The 27,717-nt window shown below is 43.7% G+C and overlaps 1 protein-coding gene across 5 annotated transcripts in view; it reads left to right on the plus strand.

Moving 5' to 3' along the window:
* sbf1 (SET binding factor 1) overlaps positions 1–27,717 on the plus strand; it is a 55,400-nt gene that overhangs the window by 16,220 nt on the left and 11,463 nt on the right. For 2 of the 5 annotated variants that reach the window (XM_070991637.1, XM_070991638.1), the window contains exons 2-26: positions 4,939–5,024; positions 6,439–6,576; positions 6,891–7,019; positions 7,601–7,711; positions 9,053–9,130; positions 12,236–12,265; positions 14,287–14,392; positions 14,553–14,685; positions 15,207–15,315; positions 16,470–16,583; positions 20,662–20,739; positions 21,269–21,382; positions 21,511–21,639; positions 22,133–22,231; positions 22,529–22,736; positions 23,108–23,220; positions 23,323–23,472; positions 23,838–23,906; positions 24,065–24,223; positions 24,440–24,705; positions 24,888–25,060; positions 25,147–25,220; positions 26,816–27,008; positions 27,110–27,237; positions 27,346–27,521. In XM_070991637.1, coding sequence (XP_070847738.1) covers positions 4,939–5,024; positions 6,439–6,576; positions 6,891–7,019; positions 7,601–7,711; positions 9,053–9,130; positions 12,236–12,265; positions 14,287–14,392; positions 14,553–14,685; positions 15,207–15,315; positions 16,470–16,583; positions 20,662–20,739; positions 21,269–21,382; positions 21,511–21,639; positions 22,133–22,231; positions 22,529–22,736; positions 23,108–23,220; positions 23,323–23,472; positions 23,838–23,906; positions 24,065–24,223; positions 24,440–24,705; positions 24,888–25,060; positions 25,147–25,220; positions 26,816–27,008; positions 27,110–27,237; positions 27,346–27,521 — 3,163 coding nt within the window. The remainder of the gene's footprint in view (positions 1–4,938; positions 5,025–6,438; positions 6,577–6,890; positions 7,020–7,600; positions 7,712–9,052; positions 9,131–12,235; positions 12,266–14,286; positions 14,393–14,552; positions 14,686–15,206; positions 15,316–16,469; positions 16,584–20,661; positions 20,740–21,268; positions 21,383–21,510; positions 21,640–22,132; positions 22,232–22,528; positions 22,737–23,107; positions 23,221–23,322; positions 23,473–23,837; positions 23,907–24,064; positions 24,224–24,439; positions 24,706–24,887; positions 25,061–25,146; positions 25,221–26,815; positions 27,009–27,109; positions 27,238–27,345; positions 27,522–27,717) is intronic. The other 3 variants (XM_070991640.1, XM_070991641.1, XM_070991639.1) reach the window with 2 other exon arrangements.

The following is a 27,717-nucleotide window of genomic DNA, read 5'->3' on the forward strand; positions in this document are numbered from 1 at the left end:
TGTTAGCCAAAACAACTGATGGAACCTGATCAAAGAGACAAACTGTGAAGGTGTTGGCTGCATATAAAATGTATGTGTATAAAATGAAATGACAGGCAGCAGTTTTACTGTTTCTGACGTCAGAAAGAGTCCTGCAGGCCACCATACAAGCTCAATGCAGCAGTGTTGTCCCAGAGTACGACTTCATTGCTTACACAGGACTTTGATTACCCTCTCTTGCTAAAACATAAGACAAAGCTTGCATCTTGAAGTTTGGTGTTTATGCAGTTGTCATCAGGGTTTCGGTGTAGACCCTGCTGCGTTTGGCAGCACACTGCTCTGCCAACAAACACCATATCAGTCCAGTGACACGCAATAGTATTTCTGCAGGAGCTGGAAAAAATTAGATTTAATAACGGGTAGTTTGATCCAAGCAGTGTGAACAGCCAAAGACACATTCCAGCTCCAATAATGAATCCCAAAAAGCAGTCCCGGCAGTCCTGTATGCTTGAGCTCTTGTGGTAGACCTTGCTTTTTATTCGGGTTGTATGTACATCAATAGGAGCAATTCAGACAATATATATATATAAATGTTGACTGTTACGCAATTGTTGTGCAAAACATGAAAATGCTAATAAATAAGTGTGGTGTAAAATGATGAGAGTGTGAAAGCAGCTTTGGCACTCTGTTAGAATTAAACTTCACTTCTTAAAGCTGAAGAGTAGTTAATTTTTAGAAAGCCACAAGCATCCCTTACACATTGACCTTAGAAGCTTGCAGATTTTATTGACGTCACACAGCTTGATTTTGATATAGCCTCTTTATCTTTGAATATACAACCAGTTTTTTTTTCCTCATGTGAAACCTTGACTTGTGTGGTAGCTGTCCATATCTGTCACCTAGTTCACTTATCTAAACTGGCCGAGCCAAACAGTACATAAGCCAGCGTTTCAATTACGTCAAAGTGACCTTCTGCAACTGCCGGACCATAATTCCTATAGCAAAAATTTTCACCTGTTCAGAGGGTGTCACAGTTTGAATTTTGCATCACACTTGATCTGGCATTGGTTTGAATCCACTCCGGTTCTGCTGATTTGGAGGTACAAATCATTACTGCAGCTCCCTGCCAGGACCGACTCACAGCTCACCGTTTGTTCTGTCCCTTATGCTCCTCTGCTTTCTGCAGCTCTCGTCTGAAAGTGTAAACAGCGGCAGAGGTTGCTTTCATTTTTTGTTACCCGGTGGATTAGCCCAGAAAGGCCCTAAATGAGAGGTTACAGGCTTGTAATTTTATTTCAGTTTTATAAGCTAGTCCAAGGCTGGAAGTGTGCTCCGCAGTTGCATTAGGAATATTCTCAGACTGCTGTCGGCACCATTTGTGAACACTGTAACTCCAAGCGTGCTCCGCTAATGGGAAACCACACCAGATCATCGACCGTCTGAAGCTTGGAGTCAGCAGACATGACTCGGGTTTTTCAAAACAAGAAATATAATTTGTAGAACTTTGCATAATTGACCAACTAAGGGTGACGCTGTGTTGAGATGGTGATGAATAAGGCTTGTGATATGAACAAGGAATCTTCTGTTCTATTTGTAATTTTATGTCACAGTAATGGTATGTATCATGTTAGCAATTCTAATGTACATTTGATTCAGAAATGGTGGAAAGTAAGCATACTGTGCCATACATCGTCTTATTAGATTACTGTCCTGTTGTATTGATCATTTTCAACTGAAGAGATGTCGCTGTTTCTTTTCCAAAAGAAAAATGGTTGAGTTTTTGCTTTTGCCTGGTCGGACTATCCCTGGCTTTAACCACTACTTAGAGCTCTGTGACTAACTTGGAGAACCTCTGAAACACAGCAGAAAGGGCATGGTCTGGCAGATCAGAATAAAAAAGACAATAGTCAGCACTCTGGGTACAGTGTGGGAACACTCACAGAGCGGAGCAGCTGTACATTGTGATTTTAGCTGCACAAAGTTCAAATGCAAACATCATTGTCTTTTTCTGTATTTTCCTTTTGTGCAACTAAACCAGTTTCAGTGTTGTAGTAGAAATATGCCATGGTTGTAATTTGTTTTTACCGTGGCACAGTCACTGTCTCTCTCTGTGCTTTCTCAGTTGTCTGTGTAATCGCTGGTTTTGTGAAGTCATTTGGGAGCCTTTAAGTCTTGTTTACATTCTATAGATTCCTTTCATATACGTGTCTTGACATCACTGGATTAGAGTGAAAATGATCCTCTTGTGACGAGGAGACACTTGTTACCTCTAGCCTGCCTCTCAGTGAACCAGCCCAGTTCAAGGAGTGGCCTGGGTTTAGTTTGTGTTGAGGGTTCTCTCAGGTGGATTGAGTATATTGTGTCAAGTGTCTGGTCGTGAGTCCTGCATGTCACTCCCTCAGACTCTCTTTCTGGTTTGTTCACACACTCCTCCCTCAGCTGCAGGATGGCCTGCTTTACCTGGCTGACTATTGGCTAACGGTACCTCCACACCCACCTCATTTTGCACCTTCACACTCTGTGCATGTGTGTTTCTTCACTGGCAACATATTTTTCGAGAACACAATGTAAGGCAGCAACAGGTGACACGTGCGCCGCTTTTTAAAATCAGAGTGTGTCTATGGAAGTAGTTGGAAGGTTACATCAAGTCCCAGCATGCATCAGCTGCACCAGGTGATTCATCACAGTGTACTGAGGAGGGTTGGCACGTGTTCTCACTGTCATGATGATTGTACACACTGAGTTGTGGTATATGAATAGTCTTACAGACAGAAACGTCAATGTTTTCTTTATTGTATGAGGCTGACAGTCCATCTTGAACTCATACAGGAATATTTTTTGTCAACAAGTCCACGTGGCACTCAACATTCTGGGCCCATGATTCCCAATTTATTGATGCCCACGTATGTGGAAAAAAAAAAGCTTTTTCTGCTTCTGCTTGTCTCATATTGCCTCTCCAGGTTCCAGTGATTTTGGTTGATGCCAGAATACTTGAGAGCAGATTGGGGCTCAGGAGTTAGGGCCAGTCACCTCCCAAAAAAAACAGGGAAATGAACTCATTATCTTTGATTGCTTGATCCCAGAGCACCACTCCCACAAGCATCGACATAACCCTTGTTTGCAAGAGAGAGGGGATGACTTAAGCATTTCCCTGTGTGTTTTGGGAGCTGGCCTACTTTCTGTTTGTGTATTGTCCCTGTGTGTCTGTGCTTCTGTTTTGGTTCCTTTGGTAAAGGCCCACGGGCTCTGCTGTATTCTCTCAGGCAACATTTAGTCCAAACTGACCAGGTTTGGTCTAGAAGCTGGTGAAAACTTGGCCCTTTTGTACCACAGGCTTCTTTGCTTCATTGCCTTTTTATGTTCGATTTATATCCTTTGCATCAAGAGGAATTGTTTTGGGAAGTGTATTCTCTGTGCGGATGAATGCTGCCATTAAGCAGCCTGCAGGGCTTTAGATGGAACCAAGCTGAAAGCCAGGCTTGTGGTGGTTACATAAGTCTGCCTTTGCTGTGTCATTGTGCCACTGTGATGAGCCAGGCCCCGGCCAGCAGTGGAAATAGCCTCATTAACCAGTAGCAAATCAGCATTTAAGCACATATTGCTACTGTTTAACATGCACATATTGACTCATTTGGCCTTTGAGGCTTGATGATACACTCACATGAAAACAGCTGTAACTAATGTGTGTCATACTTAAGTTTTATCTACATGCATGTGGATATTATGTCCACATGCAGACAGAGTTTTAGCTCACTAAAGTGGAAATGTTTGAGACGGCTTTCTGTGGTGCAGACTCCAGTTTCTGTGTATTTGTGTGCACATGTAAAACAGAGCATTTGGGGAATTGATGACATCATCGCCTCAGTTAGTGCATTCCTGCTGTTGCTTTGTGTGACGAGCATGCGCCTGAAACAACAACAATGGTGGACTACCGGTCTGTTTGTGTTTTTATTAGCACTGCTAGGCCATGTGCCAGAAAGGTGTCATGTAAAGGTGAAGAAACGGGTGGCAAATAACGACAAATAAATAGATCATTAGCTGCTATTGTTTGTGTTTTTAAGTTACAGAAAATAAGCTCAGTACACATGCTCCAGTTGTGGGGACAGAATATCTTAAAATCTACATAATGTAGACCTCAATGTGCCAAGTTACTTGGGTCCTCTAGCATAGTTTGCTTCTGCTTAATGACCACGTCTGCATGCCACACTGACACCACACTGATCAAATTCATAGTTGTAATTTGGGTGCTCAAAGCTCAGAGTAGCCTAGTATACCACAAACAGCTACCCTGCCTTTTTTGTCAAAACTGTCATAAGCTCCGTGTTCAATATCGAATTAATGTGTCTTCATAGTGAAGTTGCCAACTTTACACACTTCCCTAACTTCCCTAGAAGAAGCAGGTGATTCTTGGATGCATTGATAGCTGGCTGGCTCCTTGTCAGATTCCTGTATTCACTCTTTGCTCTCAGAAAGGCTAAACGTGGATTGGACCAATCTCTGCACTGAATACACGACATGAATATCAAAGTAAATCTGTAACTCCCAACAAAACAGCACACAAGTTGCTTGTTTGATTACCAACAACTGAAAACTGATATAAGAAAAATGACATTTCTTCCTGAAATGACTGCAAAGATGAATTGATTATCAAAAAGTTACTGTCTGCTACTAATTGATTAATCCCGTTCTTGTTTCAGCTCAGTGTTTGAAAATTTCCGTGAAAGTTCAATGTTTAGACCAAGTTACAGAGATCAATTGATATCCTGAAAATTTCTTTTATTGTGATTATTTGAATTCACAGTTTATTTATATGCTGACATACAGATGATCAAGCACAAACACCAGCATGCTGATATGGTCTAGAACTCAAAGGAGCTTATTTAAAGGAACAAACAGACAACAAACCATCTAAGTCACATGGACTGACCTCTGTGTTCGTGTCTCTCTGTGTCTCTGCAGTGGAGGGTGAAGGTCAAGGTCGCATTCTCCAGAGGTTCCCTGAGAAAGACTGGGAGGACAGCCCGTTCCCACAAGGCATAGAGCTGGTAAGTCGACACTTACAGGCATGTTCCAGTGTAGATCAGTGGCTACAACAAGACGCTTAACCCAGGCAGGGTTAGGGGTTCAATTCCCTGGGCTGCTCAGTGGTTAGAGCAAGATGCTAACTGCCACATTTACAGTATTTATAGTAGGGACTGATGCATTCGTCACACTCAACTGGATCACATGTGTTTTTGTGGGGATTGCTAAATGTTAGAGTGTCAGTTGTGGATAACTGAGTCTGCTGGAAGGTTTTAGCAGAAAAAGGGGAGTCAGCAGTTTTTTGAATGAAACTTTTATGCCTTTGATGAAACTGGTTCTTGCGGTTTGTCTGAGGTTATTTATAGATCCAAGAAAATATATTTTTTTCTTTCACCAAAGAAGCGAGCAAATGTTTGATCTTGAGAATCATCATAGAGCAGCTGAACCATGATGAGTCTGATTTGCGTCTCACAAATAAGCCAAAATAAGAGAACTAGTAACATATTGGTATCATATCAGTACTGGGAGAGGAAAAGTGAAATTCTTACATCCTTAATGTTGTTGCAGGTCAGTTGTCAGGCCTGTTGAGTGAGCATGGACTGAAGGTAAAATCAAATTGAGTCCATCAAATGGCATCTGTACCGTGTGTTTACACGTGCCATTTATAGGCCAACTTCACATCAAGTCAGTGAGGCAACTTAATGAATAATGACCATTAACAATAAATGTCAGTCTTAACAAAAAAAACACTGTGAATACTGACTTTCCGTTGTTTGCTCACCTGAGTCAACACTGCCGCAGTATTGATTGCTTCATCAGCATTTCATGTTTTGCAAGTAAATACTTGAAAATGACATACTGCAAAAAAAAAAAAAAAGAAAAACCTGATTGTTGGTTGCTGTGCAGCACGTTTGTTACTTACTCAGCATTGGTCTTCTGTATCTGTTTTGTGGCAAAATCCAGCTGTTTTTAGTGTAATATTACAGAACAGAACTCTGGAAAATGGCTTCTGCAATCCTAAGTTTTCTCTGGATGTTTGGCTCGAGGATTATCTGATCCCATGTATACATAAAGTCTCTCCATTTCTGAGCACGTGTGAAAATGAGCAAAATATACGTCCATGTTTTTTCCCATGCTTCAGTCTGAGCTGTGGTGCTGTCCCCATATTATTAAAGCGGATGGAAAGTTTTCAGAACCTGTTTTGTTGTGTTAATGATAGCCCAGCACAGCATGAATCACCCTGAGGTGTTGTAAGAACATGTGACCTGCTGTGATATGTCACCCAGGTTGGTATGTACACTAATCTTTTTTTTTTTTTTTTTTCCCCCTTCCCTTTCTTCCCACCTCCATCTCATTTCCAACCCTTGTCCCTGTTTTCCTCTGGCACCAACTCTGCTATCACCTTTTCACCTCTCGTTTCCTTCACCTGCTCTGCAGTTCTGCCAGCCCAGCGGTTGGCAGCTGGTTCCTGAGCGGCAGCCCGCCTCCTTCTTTGTAGCGGTTTTGACTGATATCAACTCCGATCGTCACTACTGTGCCTGCTTCACCTTCTGGGAAGGCTTGGACAACTCACAGGTGAGACAGACGACACCTATTTGGTGTCTTGGTTGTTGTTGCTGCAGCAACAATAACATGATCCCTCACTGGTTTCTCATCAAGGCTGCAAGACTGGGCTGTGTGGCTGTCTTGGTGTCACGTGACACCCTGACACCCATAAATACTTTTTGCCATTTACATCCTTTAAAAATGGTATTTCTTTGAAACTGGAGTAAACATGCTGACACATATTTAAAAATGATCTGTGTAGTACATTCATTGAATATATTTGTGTGAGTGTTTATCTCAGCTTGATATGACTGCAGTTAAATCTGCTCTGTCTCTGTGTTCAGCTGCCAAAGGCCGAGACCAGCGAGGTGGACGAGGTGTATGAGGAGCCGGCTGTCGTCCAGCCAGCTCAGGTCTTTGCCCCCAAGAGCCTGGTGCTGGTGTCCCGACTGGACTACACCGAGGTGTTCAGGGTACGACGCACAAAGCTAAAACACAATACTGAACATAGACATTAGTGCTTTTTTACAAGGTAAACATTATTTTACTAATCTACATGTTGTGTCATGTCTATGTTAGATACATAGACATGTACTGCAAATAGCATATAATGATGAAAACCAGTTAGCCAACAATGCTATTTGGACCCAAACCATGATCGTTTGTTAAACCTAACTAAGTACTTCTGTTGCCAAAAGTGCTTCTGAAAATTGCCAATAATAAGTCTTTTAAAAGAAGAAGGAAAAAGTCAGCGTTGACTTTTGGTTTCAGACAGGACTCGAGCCCCCGTCTCCTGGGTGCCAGTCCAGTGTTTGACCCTTTCGTCCACCACAACCTCCCCCCTATGTGGACTCTGTTGCTCTTTATACACCATCACCTTGTGATGAACGTAAATTAGTGGATTGCTGCCATTTGACTTCTCACCCATATGTAAATAGAGGCACTATCATTTACAGCCTTTCCTTTACTGTAAACATTGTGTGATTGCTGTCTACATGTGGCTGGGTACCATGTTGACCCTTGACCTCTGTGTCCCTCCCTCTTGACTGAACAGAACTGTCTGGGTCTGATCTACACCGTCCATGTAGATGGACTGTCTGTCCCCTTGGAAACGGTGATTGGAAATCTCCTCACCTGTGTCATCCCCATTGCTGGAGGCTCGCAGGTAACAGCTGATCATCTCTTTCTCACACCTGCACAAATGACACTGCCCTCCAAAGGCGAAAGTCAAAGACCGTGATTTGATGTCATTTCAACTAAAGCTCACCAAGACAAACTGAGACACCATTCTTGAGTCTCTTTTCTCATGCTGTTACAATTATTTGGCTTTGCTTGGTGGTACACACTCCTAATGTTAGCCCATGCCTTGCTCAGCAGCGCAGCTTATTCAGGCACTAAGCAGTGTAAAGACACAGAGCTTGGTGCCGCCTGCCAGTGTAGCACCTTGTTCAGCACTGACAGCCGGCTCTTACTGCTGGCATTGCTAAGCTTGCGTCCTTGTTAGGTTGCTGCAGCAGAAAAACATTAGCTGTTGTTGGACCCTGTTTCATGTGTTTACAGTCTGTATGCGTGCCAAAGAGGCTACGACATGCAGAAGGGCTTGTAACGTGCCTGCACATTTCTTTGTGCATGCATTATTAAATCATTTATAGATTGCTATCTAGAGTCATGATGTTTGAAATGACACTATTCTCCTTGACTGCACTGGTTTTACAGCAAGTATCTATCCCTGTGGTGTCATACAGCTCAGTCAGCAGTCCTGTAAACACTCTTTGTTTTAACATCATTCAGTTTATTTTTATTGTTATGGGCTTACTGGGAGACATTAATTTCAAAGCTTTATGGAGCACGTAAGCTTTGAACCCTCCGTTTATAACCAGGAAAACAAATATTATTTTCTTTTCATAATGTGTCCTGTTTGAATACCATACAAACTCAATACTTGCAACCAGGCTTCAGGTTTTTTTTTTATTTTACATTTTACATTTTACATTACATTTGTGTGCTTGCTCTATATGTGGAATAAGTCCACCAATGAGCCACAGTGTTTTTTCTTCATGCTGAAATTACAGCACAGTATACACAAATAAGATGTGAACACGCACCAGTCTGTCCGTGAGAGCACGTATGGGTTATTTTCAACTAATTTCTCATTACATTTTATGGGCTCTTCTTATCATTGTGTCGTTTTTTGTTAGTATTTCTCTCCCCTCTTAACATTTGTTCATATGTTTTGTAAGATCCATGTATTTTTTCATCTCACGTCCATAAAATAGTCACTTCTTTCTGTTTTTTAACCATTCATTTGTGCAAGTAAACTAAATATATAAGTGCAACGGGGAATGGCTATTACCTGTATTCATACCCACGGTGCACATACGGTAGGAAGTGTCTATTTTCTGTAAATGCACATCAGTTGAACCCTCCCGCTGTCCTTTCCAGATGTTATAACCCATGTGTGTCATTTCTGTGCACTCTACTGTACACTGGTTCCTCTGTGTTACAGATAAATGAGTCCCCAGTTTGTAGTTTAGACAAGGTTCCTCAGGCCCTGGCCTGTGACTGGCTGCTGGCCTGTCTCCAGGTAACTTTACCGTTCTGCAAGCTTCACCAGTCAACAGCCGGCTGAATGTTATTGATCCTGTTAATCAAACAGACTGGAGTTGTTTTCTTTTCTTTAAGGAATGCGTCCTTTCTTGTGGTCATTTCAAATCATGCGTGATTGATGGCGCTTCAGCTGTTTCTTCACCTGCTTTTTTTGTGTGTATCATGATCAAACAGTTTCCACGGGATCACGTTAATCATTTCAAACATCTCATGTCTTTTTTTTTTTTTCCTCCTGTTATGTTTGTTGTCAACCTGATTTGTTGCAGCTATTAATGAGCATCTGAGAACATTGATTAGTTTCAAGTTGTGTGTCCTCACTTTTGAAAAACAGCCAAATACACACACACACCCCCACACAAACACACTGTCAAACCCGTTGCTGTGCAGGTCGTAGTTCAGTTGCTGGGTGACCATATGGGATGGCAGATGGCCTCCTACCAGGCAGCACAGCGTCTGAATGAGAGTCTCAGATCTAATCAGTATTAACACAGATACGGACCCAAACAGCAGAGGCTAATGCTCCCTTCACACACATCTGAAAACACAAACACAGGCCAAACTTAAAGCTGAGCCCTAATTGATTCTGACTTCAAATGTTTTCAGTGGTTGCGTTATTGAGCTGTACCATACCTATAATATACACACATAAGCAGTGTAAGTACACAGCTCGTTAAGGCCCTTACAAATGAGTTTGTACCGCTGCTACCCAGCCAAGCACAAACAGTTTTCTTCCGACTTAAGAGGAGGACAGAGCTCTTGGAAATGAGTAACACACAAATACACACACACATTCCTGCGCCCGTTTAATCACACAGGACTTTTCTATCAGCCGCACTAAATGTCTGTCATTACCGCAGAGTGTGTCCGTTAATGTCAACCTCTGACCAAACACACACAACAGAAAGACTCCAGCAACGTGACGCTGAAATCCTGTCTGCCATTAGACCTGTTGTCATGGCAACACCATCACACACTAAGCAGACAATCATCTAACCTTGTGCAAAGCCTACATTCGACTTGCATTTGTGAATATATGTTAATATATGATAAATTGTCTTGTTGTGCGATCAACCACCCACATTTTTTTTTTTTTTTTTCATTCAAACACTTCCTTCCAAGTTGCACATTACTGAAATCCTTTCACTTGATTGAAGGGTAAAAGTGAGTGGAGTATATTAAAGTGTGTGTTAGTCTGCTCTAATGTAAAGTTAGACAGACACTTAGCTTCTTATTCAGATTTTTGTGTCAGGTCACAGTGTTATTTTTGCCACACACATTGCTTAGCCCTCATCCTAAAAGCCTTTTTTCTTGTATCATTAAAAGTTATTGTAAAGTGCATATGTACCGTTTGAGAATGTAACGTTTGAGACAGGTGCAGCAACAGTAACTAAGAGGGCACATTCACCTAAAAGACATGATCAGTTTCAGCTTGTGAAATAACTAAACTGATTTTTTAATGTGTGACCCGCAGGATGTTCCAACACTTAATTCATTTATCTGAGTTTTTGAAGTGAACTTCAGGCTGTTGGCCCAATGTGAGAAGTGGTTAATTCAAAAAGTAAAGCAGCAGGATGGCCTTCTGGGTAGGAAAACCATCCTTAACACAGAAGTGACAGACCATGCATCCTTTCTCATCAAGTCCCCTTGAACAACATAGAGAATCCCTGCAATCTGGACACGACCCTGACCTATGACCTGCCTGTGTGTTTGCATGTGTGTGTGTGTGTGTGTGTGTGTGTGTGTGTGTAGATATATATATGTATTTGGGTTAAGATAAGGTTAGCTTTAGGGCCTAGGGAATATATTGTGTCAATTAGTGTCCTCACAAGGGTAGAAGTGTGTGTGCGTGTGTGCATGCTAGTGTCATATTTCCCCATGGTGGGGCACAACTTCTATTTAATATGGACCAAAGTCAAGGGCTCATCTTCCCATCCATTAGTGATTGAGCTGTTACAGGAACATGTTTAAACATCTGTCTCTGCAGTGAATTCATGTGACAGAGGGAATTCCAGCCCTTGTTTCTGGAAACTGTCTGTCACACTGCCAAGCGCTCTTACTGTCACACTTTGATTAAGCAGCAACACATTAGAACTTTACAGCAAAACTACAAAATGAAAGTCGTCCAAGTTGTGCTGAAAGGCATCAGGTGTTCTCATGGAGCCTGTGAACTTCACTTTTCCCATTAGCTCTTATCATTGCATCACATCAGTGAGTTGGCGGCTGGAAGGTGATGTGAGTGCAGGGACTCGGTTGTTTCCAGTTTCAGTTTGTGTACTTCTTGCGGTTTAAACAAGTCATACATTGCTGGAAGAGCCAAACAGTGACCAGATGTTTTCAGTTCTGGAATAAAAGTCTCTCAGTTTTAGAAATTCCCTTATCACACCAGCAGTGTTTTTAACTTTATCTGTCACAAGACATAAGCAAATATTGTACCTTCAGTGTGTGTGTGTGTGTGTGTGTGTGTGCGTGCGTGCGTGCGTGCGTGCGTGCGTGCATGCATGCGTGTGTGTGTGTGAGAGAGAGAAAGAGAGAGACCTGCACTGAATTGAACTAGTAGAAGTATTCACCTGCATACATCTTTTCCCCTCTCTTACTGTTATCATTGTTACATGTGACGGATCAGCGTACCAGTACTTGTGCTGCTCTTGCTCTCTCTGTGTGTTTATTTGGAGTTTTGAGTAAAATGATGTAACGTATCATCTGTTGCTTTTATCGTCCTCCCGAATGTTAAATGAAGGCTTTACTTTGTCTTGCATGAGTGTCTCTCATGTCTGATGTTGCACTCATCCTATATTTTGACACAGCCGTCATCTTGCAGTTCATGTTGATGATGTTATTGTTTGTGCAGCTTACTTCTTTTGCCATGCTGATACATTACTGTCATGTTGTTGTCAAGTATGGGCATTTTGTGCCCTCACTGCTGTTTCTAACCTGTGTCTTATCCTGCTGGTGTGTGTGTGTGTGTGTGTGTGTGTGTGTGTGTGTGTGTGTGTGTGTGTGTGTGTGTGTGTGTGTGTGTGTGTGTGTGTGTGTGCGCGTGTGTGTTTGCGTGCGTGCGTGTGCGTGCTGGGTGCTTGTGTAGCCGGGCCAGGAGGAGAGAGAGGAGAGTTTGGTACGCCAGCCTGACTTCATTCTCCCCTCGCCAATAATCAGCTCTGAGCATCCTCAGCTTCCTTTTCTCCACCCATTCCCCTCAGCCAATCCACGCACACCTCCTGTGATGGGAGAACCAATCAAAATGCTTTGATACAGGCTCAATATGTGACTCACAACTGATCATTCATATCATATTAAGTACACATCAACTGTGTAGTCAGGATAGCAGACATTCTGACTTCAGTGGGTTGTTTTATTCATGTAACTGCTGCAGTTCTGTTGAGGGTCTGACATCCAAAGTATAAACAGTAGTGAAATTTGGATTCCATAGTATACTTTGAGATCAGTGCACTCTGAGCAGCATCAGTCAAGATGTGTTCACAGGACTAACGCAATGTAATGAGGAGCGTGTACATAGTCATTGCGATAGATTTAGATAAATGTATGAGTAAGGGGTGACCCATCAATCCAGAGATGTGTTTGATAACCGCCTGGCACTATGTATGATTTCTGCCTGCTAAGCACACTGGAACATTCCCTTTGTTCCCTGGTCCAAAGAGTGCATTTTTGTAATAACCGCATGGCTTTGCTGTAGCATTTATACCTGCTTTTAACTCCATTATAGTGTGCTGTGAACCATTTATTCCATCTTTATATGTTTCTTTTCAAGTATTTCCCAGTAGTTGAACCTGCTGACTTCGTTAGTTTACAACTCCAGCAAGCATTAGAGGCCAGTAACCTGTAGACTTCCTGTTATGAGAAGTTATTCAAAACAGTGATGAAGATGCTACATCCAAGCCATGCTGTTATTACAAAAACAGATGCCTACCAGAGTCAGCACTATGCATATCTGCACCTCATCACCAAAACTCAAAAGCCAAACTGTGAATTGAACTGATCTGATGATCAGATGTTGGGTCACTGTATTGAATTGCTAACAGCTCGCCTGTGGTTGCTGATGTTATTGCTGCTGCTGTCAAGAGCATGAAATAATGCTGCACTTCTCCTTCCCAGCTAGCCTAATGTACACACAGCCATACTGACTGGGAGCTTTTCAACCACTTTCAGAAATCACTCATTCAGGCTGGTTTGTGAAGCCTAAAAGCCCTCTGGCAACATTAAAGGACACCTTGGATGTCTACTGTTGCTCAGTCCAAGTGTTGATACGGCTGCTTTCATGCCTCTTTGTTTTCTCTATCCATAAGGTCATGATATTAAGATTATATAAGAAGAATATCTGGATTTTAATCAGCTTAACTCAACTGAAGCAGTGGGATGTTTTTCATTTAAGTTAAAGAAGCCAAGTGTACATCAGAAATCATCCCCTAATGTATACTGTGCTCAGCATTCGTGGTCTTGCCTCGTAGGTCTCATCTCGTGCTGCAATGCTTACAGTAGTTGTACTGTGTTGTTGTGCTGTATTGATTCATGTTTTTATAGTCTAAATCCTATTTCGACTCCCGCATATGCTTGTAATCCAGACCACACACAAATCAATATTTATTGGCTTTGTATTCTGTCTGGAGAACAGTAGACTTTCAGTTTCACAAAGTCAGTTTGGTTATCTGTAGTGGATGGCATAACGATGGGACACAGATCTTAAATGTCCCATCACAAGCAGTATCTTTGCTGTTGTAACCTTTCATCATACAGATTGCCCCTGATCAAGCTCCTCTCCCTCCAACGATCACCTCCGCATGACACCTGCCATGTGCGCTGGGACATCTCTCTCCCATAAAGGCATCATTGACATGGTGGTGCTGGTGTTTTGTAGTGAGGTCGTTGGCATGGAGTCCTGCCCTGCTCCATTCATAGTCCTGATCAGCTGGAATGGCTTGTGTTTTATTTGTGATGTACCTGCTAAGCTTCTGGGATTCTCCATCTCGCTGTTGCTGACTCACGCTGCTCTCTGGACACGCACAACTGATTAAACCACGATGTCAGAGCCTGATTTCCTGACAAACAGCCTTCGTTCTTTGGTTTTCTCTCACCTCCCCTTTCAATCCCACTTTTCTCTCTTTCTCTCTACATCTATAGAGGACTATAACGTTAGGTGCTGGTGACCGGCAAGTTATCCAGACCCCCATCGATGACTCGCTTCCTGTCAGTGGCAGCAGCGTGGCCCAGCTCTTCAGACAGCTCGGTACGGGCAGTCATTTTGTAATACGTGATTTATTGTACAGCTGGTCCAATTCCAATTCATGTTTCTGTGAATCCAACTCATGGTTTTGCTAAATGATTATGAATTAGCTCTCTGTCCATGACTCTGTGCGATGCCCTGCCTGTGCTCTCCTCTCCCTCAGGTATCGTGAACGTGTTGTATCTGTTCTGCGCCGCCCTGACGGAACATAAGATCCTGTTCCTGTCCAGCAGCTACCAGAGACTAACGGACGCCTGCCGAGGACTGCTGGCCATCATGTTCCCCCTCAAGTACAGGTGTGACGCAACTCCTCAGCCTGTCCTGTGCTGTGTCTTTAGATCTTTCTTTGGCCCTTCTTTATTTTTTTTTATTATTATTTTATTATTATGAGTTGCAATGACCCTTAAAGGTCCAATGTGTAGGATTTTAATATCTTAATATCTATTCATCTCACCCTCCCCTATGATGGCTGCTCCAAATGTGAAAGGTGCTCTCTAGAGCCAGCGTGCCTATTCTGGGCTACTATAGCAAAACTGTCCCTCTGTAGATATAAAGAGCTCAATCCAAGCTAATGACAACACAGTGATGCTTATTTTCAGGTGACTATGCACTAATGAAAACACAACTGTGGATCTTATATTCCATTTCTGCCAGTAGATGCCCATAAATCCTGCGCACTGGAATGAAAACAGGTGGCAGCCCTATTCACACTTGATCTAATATTCAATGGGTAAAGCACAGTAAAGCATGGAGCAGTGCATTGGTACAGTTGACAACAGATGTGCTCAGTATCTTCCTGTGTGTGTGTCCCTTTCAGCTTCACCTACGTTCCCATCCTGCCAGGAAAACTACTAGAGGTCCTGAGCACCCCCACTCCCTTCATCATCGGCGTCAATTCATTCTTTCGCTCTGAGACACAAGAACTGGTGGGTTCTCATTACTCCAACATGACAGAACGATGTAACAGTGCTGGTGTGTGTTTGGATAAGACAAAGGGTGCCAGAGATGATCACTGCAGCATCAGTACTCCATACTATGGTGCTTCTTTTAGGTCAGATCTTGAAATGTCCTGACTAAGGCCCACCATAGTTGTTTTATGGAGACTGTTGGCTGCCTTTCTGAAAGAGGACATAAAAAAAGCTTTTGAACAGAAAGCAACCAGAGATGCAGTCTGAAGCAGCAGAAAGTGTTGGCACAGCTCAGCCAGCTGGAGGAAAAAAAAGCCAACTACACACGACCCACTCCATCAACAATAAACAAACAAACCAGTATCATTAAACAGCCCAGCGTGCACTCGGGGGATACACAAGCTGAAACACCTGCGACCAGTTCCCAGCTGTGTGACAGAAATGGGATATTATAAAAGCAGCCTTAGTTGTTAAAAGCTGGATGCATTGTTCCTTAGTTTAATAAATGTGCTCCCAGAAGGACAAGAGGAGGAGGCCATACTTCTCTATGAGGAGCCCTGTTGCATGCTTGCCCTCACCTACTCATACATTATTATAAGAATGTTTCATGTAACTCCTCACTGACCCTATAAGCAGTGGGTCACCTGTCTTTTAATAAACTGCTCCTGCTGCTAGCTGGTCATTTACAGTGTTCTTTACAAACCTTGCCAAAATACATTTTGCCAATATACATTATAATAATCACTGTCTGGATGTCATGATCAAAGAAAATAACTGGCTGCTGTCTTATTAAAGCCTGATGAGAGTGTAATGAACACTCCTGTCTGACTGTACGCTGCTGCATGTGCCTCTGCTGCCCTGATGGAGCCATTGTCTCACATCACAACAGGGCCTGTGTTCTATACAGTAGTCACACAATCAATGCGACAGGGTCAGAGGTCAGAGGTCAGTGTTTGGGCAGCCTCTCCTGCGGTCTGCAGCAAGATGTGAATGTGTGTTTTGTTGTTCAGTAGCTAATGAGCAGCCGTTGATGGAGACGACTCTGTCCGTCTCTGCGTTTGTCTTTCATTTGCTGTAATCAGCTCATCTATCCAGCCAGCCACTGTACGTTTATCGAATGCAAAAGCAGACATGAAAAGTGTGTTTATGTGCGTGTGTGTGCGTGTTTTCAGTTGGACGTGATCATCGCCGACCTGGACGGCGGCACGGTGACCATCCCCGAGTGTGTCCACATCTCCCTGCTGCCTGAACCGCTCCTCCAGCAGACTCAGACTGCGCTGTCCATGGTAAACTTCTGAACACACCCTTAACACACACGAGTACTGGGAAATCTCATCAATATCCAGTGGGTGGGTTGTATTAAGCAATAAAATATCTCACCCGTGATTTATGGGTGGGGATGCCAGTAAGCTGCTCAGGGTTTGTTTTCCTCATATTTCTTTGGGTGACTTTTTCAGGTTTCATTTTGGTTTTGGTAGGATTAGGTGATTTGATAGGATGCAGGACTTTCTTAAAAAAACAACTGATAGACTCTTACTGCAGCCTTTGGACAGTGTGTGTGTAGCCCCCAGCCAATAACTGTCGGGACTTTAAAAACGTACCCAAGAGGAAGCTGCAAAAATGGTGGACACAGTCCCAAAAACTGCTTGTTCGTCAACAGTAACCCACACTTCCTGCAGATTGTGCCTTTAAATTTGAGCTCCGAATGATGCGTTGTGACATCATGACAGAGGTTCAGTGCATCTTCTGATGTTCTTATCATGCACTTTCCCTCATCCTGCAGCTTCAGCTCCTTCCAGTGGTCCAGTGCCAGCCCCTTTGGAGAAATTATCTTTATGCCTTTATATGTGTAAATACATTTCCCGCTTCCTTATTCTCTTACTGGTAACACAATACAGGAACATCTTTCCCACATACTACTGGGATTTGTTGTTACTCAGTGAAACTGTTGCAGGAAATTGCACTCAGCTTATGATCAATTTACCAGATATTATGATTGCAGTCACATGTGAAACATCAAAGGGAATAATAGGTGAACACCGTAAAAAGGCATATTGGTGGTGCTCTCCGCCCATTTTTTTTTTTTTACAGAATTATACAATGCTCATAAACGACATTCATGTCACGTAACTTCTCCGTGCTGGGGCCCCTCATCATGTTTCGGATGTTTATTGTTAGAATCTCTGATAAGATTGGAGAAAACTAGATAAACTGAACTAGCTACCTGTTCATATAGTAGCCTAAAGTAATCCAGTTTGAGGAGTGACAACAGTAAAATGCTGTGTACACATTAAGATAAGATAAGACTTTATTGTTCCCATGTCAGGGAAATGCACTTCTTACAACAACAAGAATAAAAAGGAGAGGTAGAAAAAAGGACAAATGGACAATAAAAAGATATTACAAAATAAATCCACGATAGAGGCTACATGCATTATATACAAAGAGCATAAAAAACATTGCCTTGTGATGAAGTGATGCAATTTCATAGTGGATTTTGAATTGCACATGTAAAATGTGAATAGTAAAAAAACAGTATGTTTGTGCTATTGCACAAGATAAGCTGCACATAAATAACACAGGATCCAATTAATCCAATCCAATCTAACCCATCACAATTTCTAAACTTGTTAAATATATTCTTTGTTGTAAACCTATCTTTGTACATCCACTGTTTAATTATGTTAAATGATGTTGACTTGAACACTCTGACAGCTGTTGGAATGAAGGACCTGCAGTAGCATTCATTCTGACACAGTGAATCCAGCAGTCTGTGACTGAAGGAGCTGCTTAAGCCCCCTGCCGTCTCATGCAGGGGGTGGGGTGGGTTTTCATTGATTGATGTCAGCCTGGCTAACATCCTCCTCTCACCCACCTCCTCTATGGTGTCCAGAGGGCAGTCCAGGACAGAGCCAGCTCTCCTGACCAGTTTGTTTAGTCTTTTTCTGCCCCTCTTGGAGCTGCCACAGCCTCAGCAGACCACTAAGTGAAAGATGGCAGACACTAGCACAGTCATAAAATATTTCAGTGTCATGCTCACTCCAACGGACCTCAGCCTTCTTAGCAGATGTTTGTCCAGTCCACTTTGTTGTTGAGGTGAACACGCAGGTATTTGCACTTGACCACGATGTCGATGTTCACCGGTGAGGTCAGTGGCAACTTCCTGTGCTGGTCTAATCCATTAGTGCTAATCTCTTATGTAATATATAATAATATTTCAGTCAAGAGCCATTTTTCTCTAGAACCAGTACTTTTACTTTAAGTACATTTAGGATTTTAAAAGGATAAGTTGGATTTGAAATACAGGATTTTTTTTGTGCATTCCTCTATCTTGTGCATTTCCTCAAGTGGAGGATCTGAATACTTTTTCCACCACTGTTACTCTTCATTGGGCTTGTCAAAATATACAACAGCCATCCACATAAAATAGGATTTAATGACTTTCAGACAAACATTGTCAATCCTGCTGTCTGTGAATTTGATTGCTTGTAGTCTCTTGATTGTCAGTCAGTTGTGGGAAAATCCCTCTGGTGTGTTTTCATGCCAAGGCATCCCTTCCTCAGTAGTGTTTGTTTGATGTTGCGATTGCACTCACGTGCAAAGCATGATGGTTGACTTTATTTTATTATTGTGTCTATAAACTGACTGATAAACTGGGCACAAACAAGTGGATGGCTTTCCCTCTGCTGGCTGCTGGAGTTTCTGGAGATGTGACGTCACTGAGGCAGAGGGTAGGGTGTGTTTGTTTGTGAGAGGCTGGAGCTGCTCTGTCTCTACTCAGACATGCCGTGTGTGTATTTGGATGCTGTGAGGAGCCTAAGTTTTGGGAATCAAACATGCTCTTCCCACACTGTGTTTGAAACATTTGTAATGTAAGAAATGCATAGTCTTGTGTTTGTTGCTTGTCAAAATAGAAGCTGAAGATGCCGTCTCTGTCTGCAGACGTCAGGTAGAAAAGCTGCAGTAAACTTGAAACCAGCAGTATGAACTCTTCTCCTCCTCAGACCAAACTGGCATCTTTGTCACACTTCACCTTACTGCATCCACTGTCTCACCTTTGGTTGTGTTGGATCAGTTCTGCCCAGACTGCAGCCATCTGCTTTAATGGTATCAGTCATTATTATTACTCTCCCTGTCTCTGCTTCCCTGCAGTCTCTCACTCTGACACACAGACACAAGATCAAGCCACAATACTTACTGCACAACCTTGCAATGTGCTTCTTTTATCTTAATTATATCCTTTTAATTGTTTTCTTATCTTTACTTCTTATCTGTGCTGATGTCCTTTGTTTCTTGAGAGAACACAGGCTAATTTAAAGTGTCTGTCAAAGTGACTTAGTGACAGGAAATGAGACCTCCTGATATAATTTTGGCCCCTGGATTTCTTGAGAATATTGTTGTTTTAAACTCGTAATTGCGTCAGATTGAAACCTGTGATTACGGTGGTCATTGTTCTATGTTGTCCAATTTTAATAATATCCTCCTCATTTCACTGGTAACTGATCTCTAAACCAACAGTCCCATTAGAGAAAATGTTTACTATCTTAACAGTAACTGTGTTGTGCCTGCCAGCAGCTGTGTGTCAAAGTGTCCTCAGGCAGGACGCTGGACCCACTGACCGGGGCAGCTGTTAAATGCCTGAGATGACAAGGCTCTGAATAAACTGAGCTAATAAAAAGTTGAATCGATTTTATGAGGAAATCTTGGGATGATCTCAGATGTTTTTATGTTTGTGTTCCAGTCACTGGTTGACCTGTGTGCTTTATGGCTTATAACCTGGAGACTCTTGTGTGTTGTTGTCCTTGCTCTGCATTGATGGAATGAGAGCTGGAAACGACTCAAAGAGAAGTTCACTGGGGTATGGGCCTGAGTGCTCAGCCAGATGAGCTGTGTGTACTTACACCACACACACTCTCAGTTTTTTTGAATTGTCTGAAACTGTTCTCAGGGAGAGATAGCATCTGCTCTGGGTGAAGGTTGTGGCCATGATGATGCTGTAGATTGCTGGGCAGCAACATGAACCACGGCTTAGCTGCTGTGCTCTCCTTACAGTCAGCTGAATTCATTTTCATAGAAAGGCCTGAGACCAAAGGCTGTTTCCAAGACAGTATCTGTAGATGGGATTGGTTGATTGTGCTCTGCATGTGTTGCCGCTGCAACAGTGTGTCTCCACACACAGTCTGAGTGATTTTCCTTAAAAAAGCACAAAAATAATTCTGAGTAAAACAATAATTTATGATAAAGAAAAACATCAAATCCTCACATTTACCAGAAAATTTGTCCTTTATACTGTCGCTAGATTTGTCTCAGGTCTTGACTGAGTTACTCAGTCAGAGAGTGATTAATGGTTCATACTTGTTGTAGGTTTTGGATCCAGAGCTGGAAGTCGCTGATCATGCCTTCCCCCCAACCTCCACACAACCCTCCGCACTCAAAATCCAGGTAAGAAAAACACTTCTGAGAAGCCTCAGATTTATATCGAGGTTTTCACTTGACTTTTTTTTTCTGAGAAATTAACCGAATGAAAAAGTTATTTTTATTACCTCCAACGGTTTTTGTGCAGCACTTTTCCTAAATGTTGCCAGTAAAGTCAGCACAGTGATGCATTCTGGGCACAGCATAAACTTCAAGAAGCTTTTCAGCAGACAACATAATGAATCACCGCAGTCTATGATGTTGCCAGAGTAAGCTATTGGTACAGCCAAATTGCTAATACTCTCAACCAAAAGTGGCCAAATTTAATTTAAAGTCTGTGCGCTCCTACTGCTCTGATAGGTCTGACTACAGTGGTTTGTTTTATATTTTATTCTTTTTGGATAAAACATATGTTCAAAGGCCAAAAATGTAACTGGATTAAATCAGCAGCTCCAGCATTCTTTCAGTTCCTCATTCCATTGTTCCATCAGTTATTGTGTGTGTGTGTGTGTCTGTGTCGGCTTGAGCTTGACTGTTGTGTGTGTGTGTGTTTCAGGATAAGGAGATCCGGGCAGTTTTCCTGTGGCTGTTCGCTCGGCTCTTCCAGGGCTACCGCTGGTGTTTACACATCATCCGCATTCACCCGGATCCAGTGATTCGCTTCCACAAGGTCTGTGAGCAACATTGCATGTGACAACAACTCTGACCAATCATCTGCATGTTCTAAAGAGAAAGAGGGAGGCCGTCAGCATGTGCGCCTGAGTGTGCATCAGATGAGTGTAACGTGTGTTTCCACAGGCTGCCTTCCTGTGTCAGAGGGCGCTGACAGAGGACGACTTCCTCATGAAGGTGTTGGATGGGATGGCGTTTGCAGGCTTCGTGTCAGAGAGGGGGCCTCCTTACAGAGCCACTGACCTGTTTGATGACGTGAGTCGCTGTTTACTGTACGGTTTCTACTCTATGTAAAGCCCTCAAATCCACACAGTGGAACTGCTAACAGTGCAACCAGTCCCATTCTGTTGGTGTCAGAGTTCGTCAAGTCACACTACAACTGTGATGATGCAAAAATGATGATGATGATATGGGTCCGATATCTCCATTTACTGCTCACTGTAGAGGAAACTGTTGAGTGTCTTGTTATATTGAGAGTACAGAGAGCTCAGAGAGTTGACTGTCTTGATTTGTCTCTACAGCTCAGTGTTTCCGTTCAGTGTTTCTCACCAGAACGCATTGTGCATATATTTAAGCACATTTCCTTCTTCATCAAACATTTGTAAAGATAATTCTTTCTAAGTTATTAGATTTTTTGGGATTTTCTGGAACATACATTGAGTTATTTTTTGGAGTAATTGGAAGTCCATGGCTCAGAGATCGATGCTGAAATCTGTGGCAATCTTCCGTCTTTGTCCTGTTTCCACAGCTGGTAGCCAATCATGTGGAGCGGATACGACAAGAGGAGGCCTGTCCACACAAAGTCATGAACCATGTGAAGGAGCTGGCGGAGAAGCTCTTCAAAAATGTATGTTCTCTGATGAAACTACATGGAATACTCAGCCCTCATTGTGCTGGTTTCCAATCAGTCCTGTTACATACTCTTTCTTTCTCTTGAGTTTCCTCTTGTGGGACTCTCTTGCCCTTCATTTTCTTTCCATTTTTCTTTTTCTCTTCCTTTCTCTCACCAAGCTAATGACAGGAGTCATATCTCTCTCTCTTGTGGCTCTGTTTTCATTCAGTTGCTTTTGTTGTTCTTATCTCATCAGCTCCCCTCTTTGTCCCCTCTTCTCTCTCTCTCTCTCTGTCTCCCCCCTCCCTCTAGGAGAATCCTTACCCCTCTGTGGCAATGCACAAAGTCCAGCGGCCATCAGAAAACAGCCAGAACACTGCACAGAATCAGACGCCCTTCCCTGGGCTGGACGACGTCGCAGTGCAGCTCTTCATCGACCACGCCGCCGCCAAGCTCAAGACTGCTCCTCCTGTTGTCAAAGCAGAGGTGAAGGGCATGGTGCCATCTGGACCCCCACTAGGTGAGCTGCAGTACTGTTGTAATATTCTTCATACAATCATGTGTTCACAAAGTGGTGAACTCTCGCTCCATCCTCGCTTATGAAAATCAGGAGACTGGAAAAAAGTGTGTAGTTGTAAAGTAGAAAATGTGCAGCCACGATGTTTCAAAAGACACCCAAAAAAGAAAATGTTAAACACAAGACTTTGTTGTACGACGGCAGGTGTTGATAGTTGCATTTGTAAAAACGTACCACCAAGTTGAACTCGCACCTCAAACTTCCTGTGTGATCTTTTCACTCCGACAGCCTGCCTCACAGTGTGTGTTTAATGGGGTTCGGTTCTGTGCTGCAGTGATGAATGAGTGTCTGATCACTTCTCCCCGTCTCCACAGGAGACATCGTGGACAGGAACGGCAACGTGATGGCTAACAGCGCCCGCAGGCTGGAGGTGGTCAGGAACTGCATCACATACATCTTTGAGAACAAGATGCTGGAGGCCAAGAAGGTAAGAGCGACACATCTCTGCAGGAGAGTTTCGTTTGTCTGAATTTTATTTTTGTGAAGCAACGGTGTTTGTGACTCAGCTGTTCTCATCCCCTCTGTCCAGTTAATGCCAGCTGTACTGCGGGCATTGAAGGGTCGGGCAGCCCGGGTTTGCTTGACCCAGGAGCTCAATCAGCATGTCCTCCAAAACCGAGCTGTGCTGGATGACCAGCAGTTTGACTACATTGTCCGAATGATGAACTGCACCCTACAGGTGAGTCTGCAATACTAGAATACCACTAGAATCAATTCTGATCATTTTCTTCCTTTCGATAATAAAACAATTGTTAACAGTCCACAGCCATACTTGCAGTAGTTGTAGTAGTAGTGCAGTAGTTGGAGGAAATGTCAAAGATATTTTCAGAGACATTTCATTCTGGCCCAAAGTGGTGAACCGACCAACATTTGCCATACCTGCCATCCCAAACATGTGGAAGCTTGTTGCAGATATGTACTGTTTAAAGATGCTCAGTATAAAGAGGAGGTCGCCCAATGATTAGCCTCAGATGATATATTTTGAGTGCACTTCTGTTTTATGGTCTGTTTGTCACATCATTCAATGCATCTGTTTCTGTCCAGGACTGCTCGCATATCGATGAACACGGTATTGCCGCCGCCCTCCTTCCGCTGGTCACGGCCTTCTGCAGAGTAAGTTCATAACCAGCGTTAGCAAAGTCCTTCCACTCTGCACAAATTCAGCCTTAACTACAGCTTTTGAGATGCTGTCTTTCTCTAAACCCTCTGAATGTTGAAACTTTTAAAGTGTCTTTTTCCCTCATAAGAGTCTCTACTTGTTTGTCTGACAGAAACTGGGTGCAGGCATCACACAGTTTGCCTACAGCTGCGTACAGGAGCACATGGTGTGGACCACCATGCAGTTCTGGGAGGCCATGTTCTACAGTGACGTCCAGAACCACATCAGAGCTCTGTACCTGGAGACCGAGGGAGAGCAGCAGAACCACTCTGTGAGCACCTGCGTTGCACTGATATGTTACCAGGGCGAACATAGACTGATGAACGATAGTCTTGCATGTTATAAAAAGTTTTTTGTGAATTTTTGGAGGAAAGTCTGCCACCACAGCCAACAGACTAATGAGTCAGTGTCCCAACCTGCTGAGCAGAATGTCATTTTTATCTTGAGATGATTAATCATTAATAAGCAGCCTTTGATTTGTTCTCAGGAGCAGCAGGATGGGTCAGGCAGTGGGAGGCAAATTAGCGCCTTGGAGCTGGCATCAGAGCAGAACCGGCTGTGGCCGACGCTCAGCAAGGAAATGCAGGCGGAGCGCGTGCAGAAGGAGGAGAGCACGGTGTTCAGCCAGGCCATCCACTACGCCAACAGGATGAGCTACCTGCTGCTACCGCTGGACACCAGCAAGAACCGCCTGCTGAGGAGCTCCGGCCTCGGAGACGTGGAGAGTGTCAGCAACAGCTATGTCACAAACAGGTATGAACAGGATCAGATGTGATGTTCGGCTTGTAGGGAGTGTGACAAGAGGGTGTAATCAAACATTTACACCTCATCAGCAAACGCTTAGCTCACACACTGCTTTGTTTTGTACTCTAGCACTTTTCTGAAGTTGGTAGTTTGGAACCGTAAATGTTCATGGCAGTTTATGTGTCTTGCAGTATTGCAGGCAGCATGGCGGAAAGCTACGACACAGAGAGTGGCTTCGAAGATGCTGAGAGCTCAGACGTGGCCAACTCTGTGGTGCGCTTTATTAACCGCTTCGTAGACAAAGTGTGCAATGAGAGCGGCGTGACCAACGAGCACCTGAAGGCTCTCCACACCATGATACCAGGTATGAAGGCACAGAGGCACCAAACTTCATGACAAAATCTGTCTCTTCTGTCCTCCTCCTTTATTCATCTGTCCATGTCTTTACAGATATCGTTCAGATGCACATCGAGACATTAGATGCAGTCCACAGGGAGAGTAAGAGACTGCCTCCGATCCAAAAGGTAACCAATTCCTATTTTTACGTCCCACTGGACAAAGGCCTTGCAGAACCCCAGCCAGCCCCGCCCACTCCCCTCTCCACCAATCCCTACAGCTCAGGCTCACAGTGTCACGCCAGGTACGTCTGTCTGTCAGAGACAGAACTGTGTGACTCACAGCACGCCTGAGCAGTGCATGCTGGGTGACCGTTCTCCCGTGTCGTGCCGTTTGGTCTCTTGGTTTGGCGGTGCTCAGCCTGGCTGCTGCAGCTCTCCGAGGCCCTGCAGAGCTGAGTGCCTTCAGTCTGAAGGGTGCTGTTGGTCCTGCGTGCAGTGTGTTGGAGAGGGATGGTGGCTATGCTGAGCTTGACATGACATGTTTTGTCATTTCACTAAATGCTTAACTGCTCAGTGCCCCCGTAATGTCTTTCTCCGTCGTCTCCCTACCTCTGCTCTCACAATGTCTCGTCAGCGTTTTCTTTCGTAGCATGCAAATTCACATCCTAGTGGATAACACAAAAACAATGGTGTGCAGTTTACAGCTATTGGAGTCTCGATGTTTAAAGGTCGACAGAGGAAACTCTGCCCTTTTCCCGCCATGTGGCTGCAGCTGGAGTGCGGATATGTGTGGCATTAGGTGTTGTGCAACAGATTATGAAACAGGTTTGCAAAGTTGTCATTCATTTCCTATCAGAGGTGGAGTTGCTTAGGAAGCTCTCCAGGCCTCACGGGGGACAGGAAGTGATGTAAGGGGCCAGAGGACAAAGTCAGTGTCATTTCATACTGTTGGTATTCAGAAAAGCTCAGCAGCTCACAGAGGCCTAAGAATGCGTGTCCTGTACCCAAGCTTTGATCCTCAGGGACTGCTCAAAACATGTCCTTGTATTGTTTAAGAAATATGAAATGAACTTCCATCGCATAAACATAACCAAATGAATATTATTCTACATTTATTTTCATGTATTTATCTTTTTCTTGGTAACATTATCTCTGCCAAGATCCCACCACTCCAGATCAACTGACGTGCGTGTTGTGCACCAGTAATCCGTTCATTTCAACATTAGCCTGTCTAAACTTCCCAAACAGTGCAGGTCATCCAGCCAGTAACCTAACCGCATGGTTATGGAAGCATGAGACTGATGAGTGGAGTGTTTGTTTGGTCTTGTAATATTTATATATGCACTTATTTTCATGTGTCATTGTGCAGCCTTATTGTCCTTCTGGACCCAAAGTCTGCACAAGGTTCCCACTGGAATATGAGGCGCTTTACGCAGCTTAAAGACCAGCAAAGAGTGATAGTTATGGACAAATCTGTGGATCGCTTCTTAAATCTTCTGGAGTTTTACTAATTGGCAGCTGCACAGGAAGGATTTTACAACTTTCACTGCTAATTTTTGACAGTGTGAAGTCTTGAAAGTGCAGAAACTCTCCAATTCTGTCAGGGAAAGTAGTGACGTGTTACATTAACGCCGCAGTCGGGATCCTCCGTTTTCACATCTCGACTCACTCGTTTCATAAAGCTGCATCATTAATCTCTGTCGTGTCCTCTCTCTCTCTCTCTCTCTCTCTCTCTCTCTCTCTCTCTCTCTCTCTCTCTCTCTCCCTCTCTCTCTGTACAGCCTAAACTTCTGAGGCCAACACTATTACCCGGTGAGGAGCTGGTGATGGACGCCATGCGGGTCCACCTCATCCCTGACGGGCGTGAGGAGGCTACGGGGCTAATGGGAGGTCCGCCTCTGCTCCCTGCTGAGGGCGCCATCTTCCTCACTACCTACCGGCTCATCTTCAAGGGCACACCCACTGACCCCCTGGGTGAGAGATCACACAGCTTTGAAAAGCTTGAGCTTCTCCATGTTTCCATGTCTGTGGGTCCTCTAAACCCTGCTCTTTGTCTGTGTGTGTTCCTCATGCAGTGGGTGAGCAGGTGGTGACTCGCTCGTTCCCCATCGCCTCTCTGACCAAGGAGAAGAGAATCTCTGTCACTTTACCCATGGACCAGTATGTCCAGGAGGGACTACAGCTGCGGTCCTCCACCTTCCAGGTAACCTTACATTCTTAACTCTTATCACAAATACCCACTTCCTCTTACTCTTTTCTCTTGCTTGCCAGTCTTCTTCTCCGATTTCACTGTTTCTCCGTCTGCCTGTAGCTGATGAAGATTGCGTTCGACGAGGAGGTCGCGTCAGACCTGGCAGAGGTTTTCAGGAAGCACATGCACAAGCTGCGCTATCCTCAGCACGTCCAGGGCACCTTTGCCTTCACTGTGGGTCAGTGCGGGAAGTTGGTGGTGGAGCACAAGACCAAGGACAAGAACCAGTCGCTCAAGTAAGGATGAATTTGTCAGTGCTCAAAATGATGTTTATACAAGAGAAGCTATAACTACTTGCAGCTTTGCTCCAAGGAACCATCCATCAGCAACACAAGCACGATGTGTGTTAAATCACCATAACCTTAGACCCCGTCACATGCTGTGGGTCAGGCACAGAGCATTCATTAGAGCGTAACAGCTCTCCAGGTGACA

The sequence above is a fragment of the Chaetodon trifascialis genome, chromosome 22 (assembly GCF_039877785.1).
Source record: "Chaetodon trifascialis isolate fChaTrf1 chromosome 22, fChaTrf1.hap1, whole genome shotgun sequence".
Classification (NCBI taxonomy): Eukaryota; Metazoa; Chordata; class Actinopteri; order Chaetodontiformes; family Chaetodontidae; genus Chaetodon; species Chaetodon trifascialis.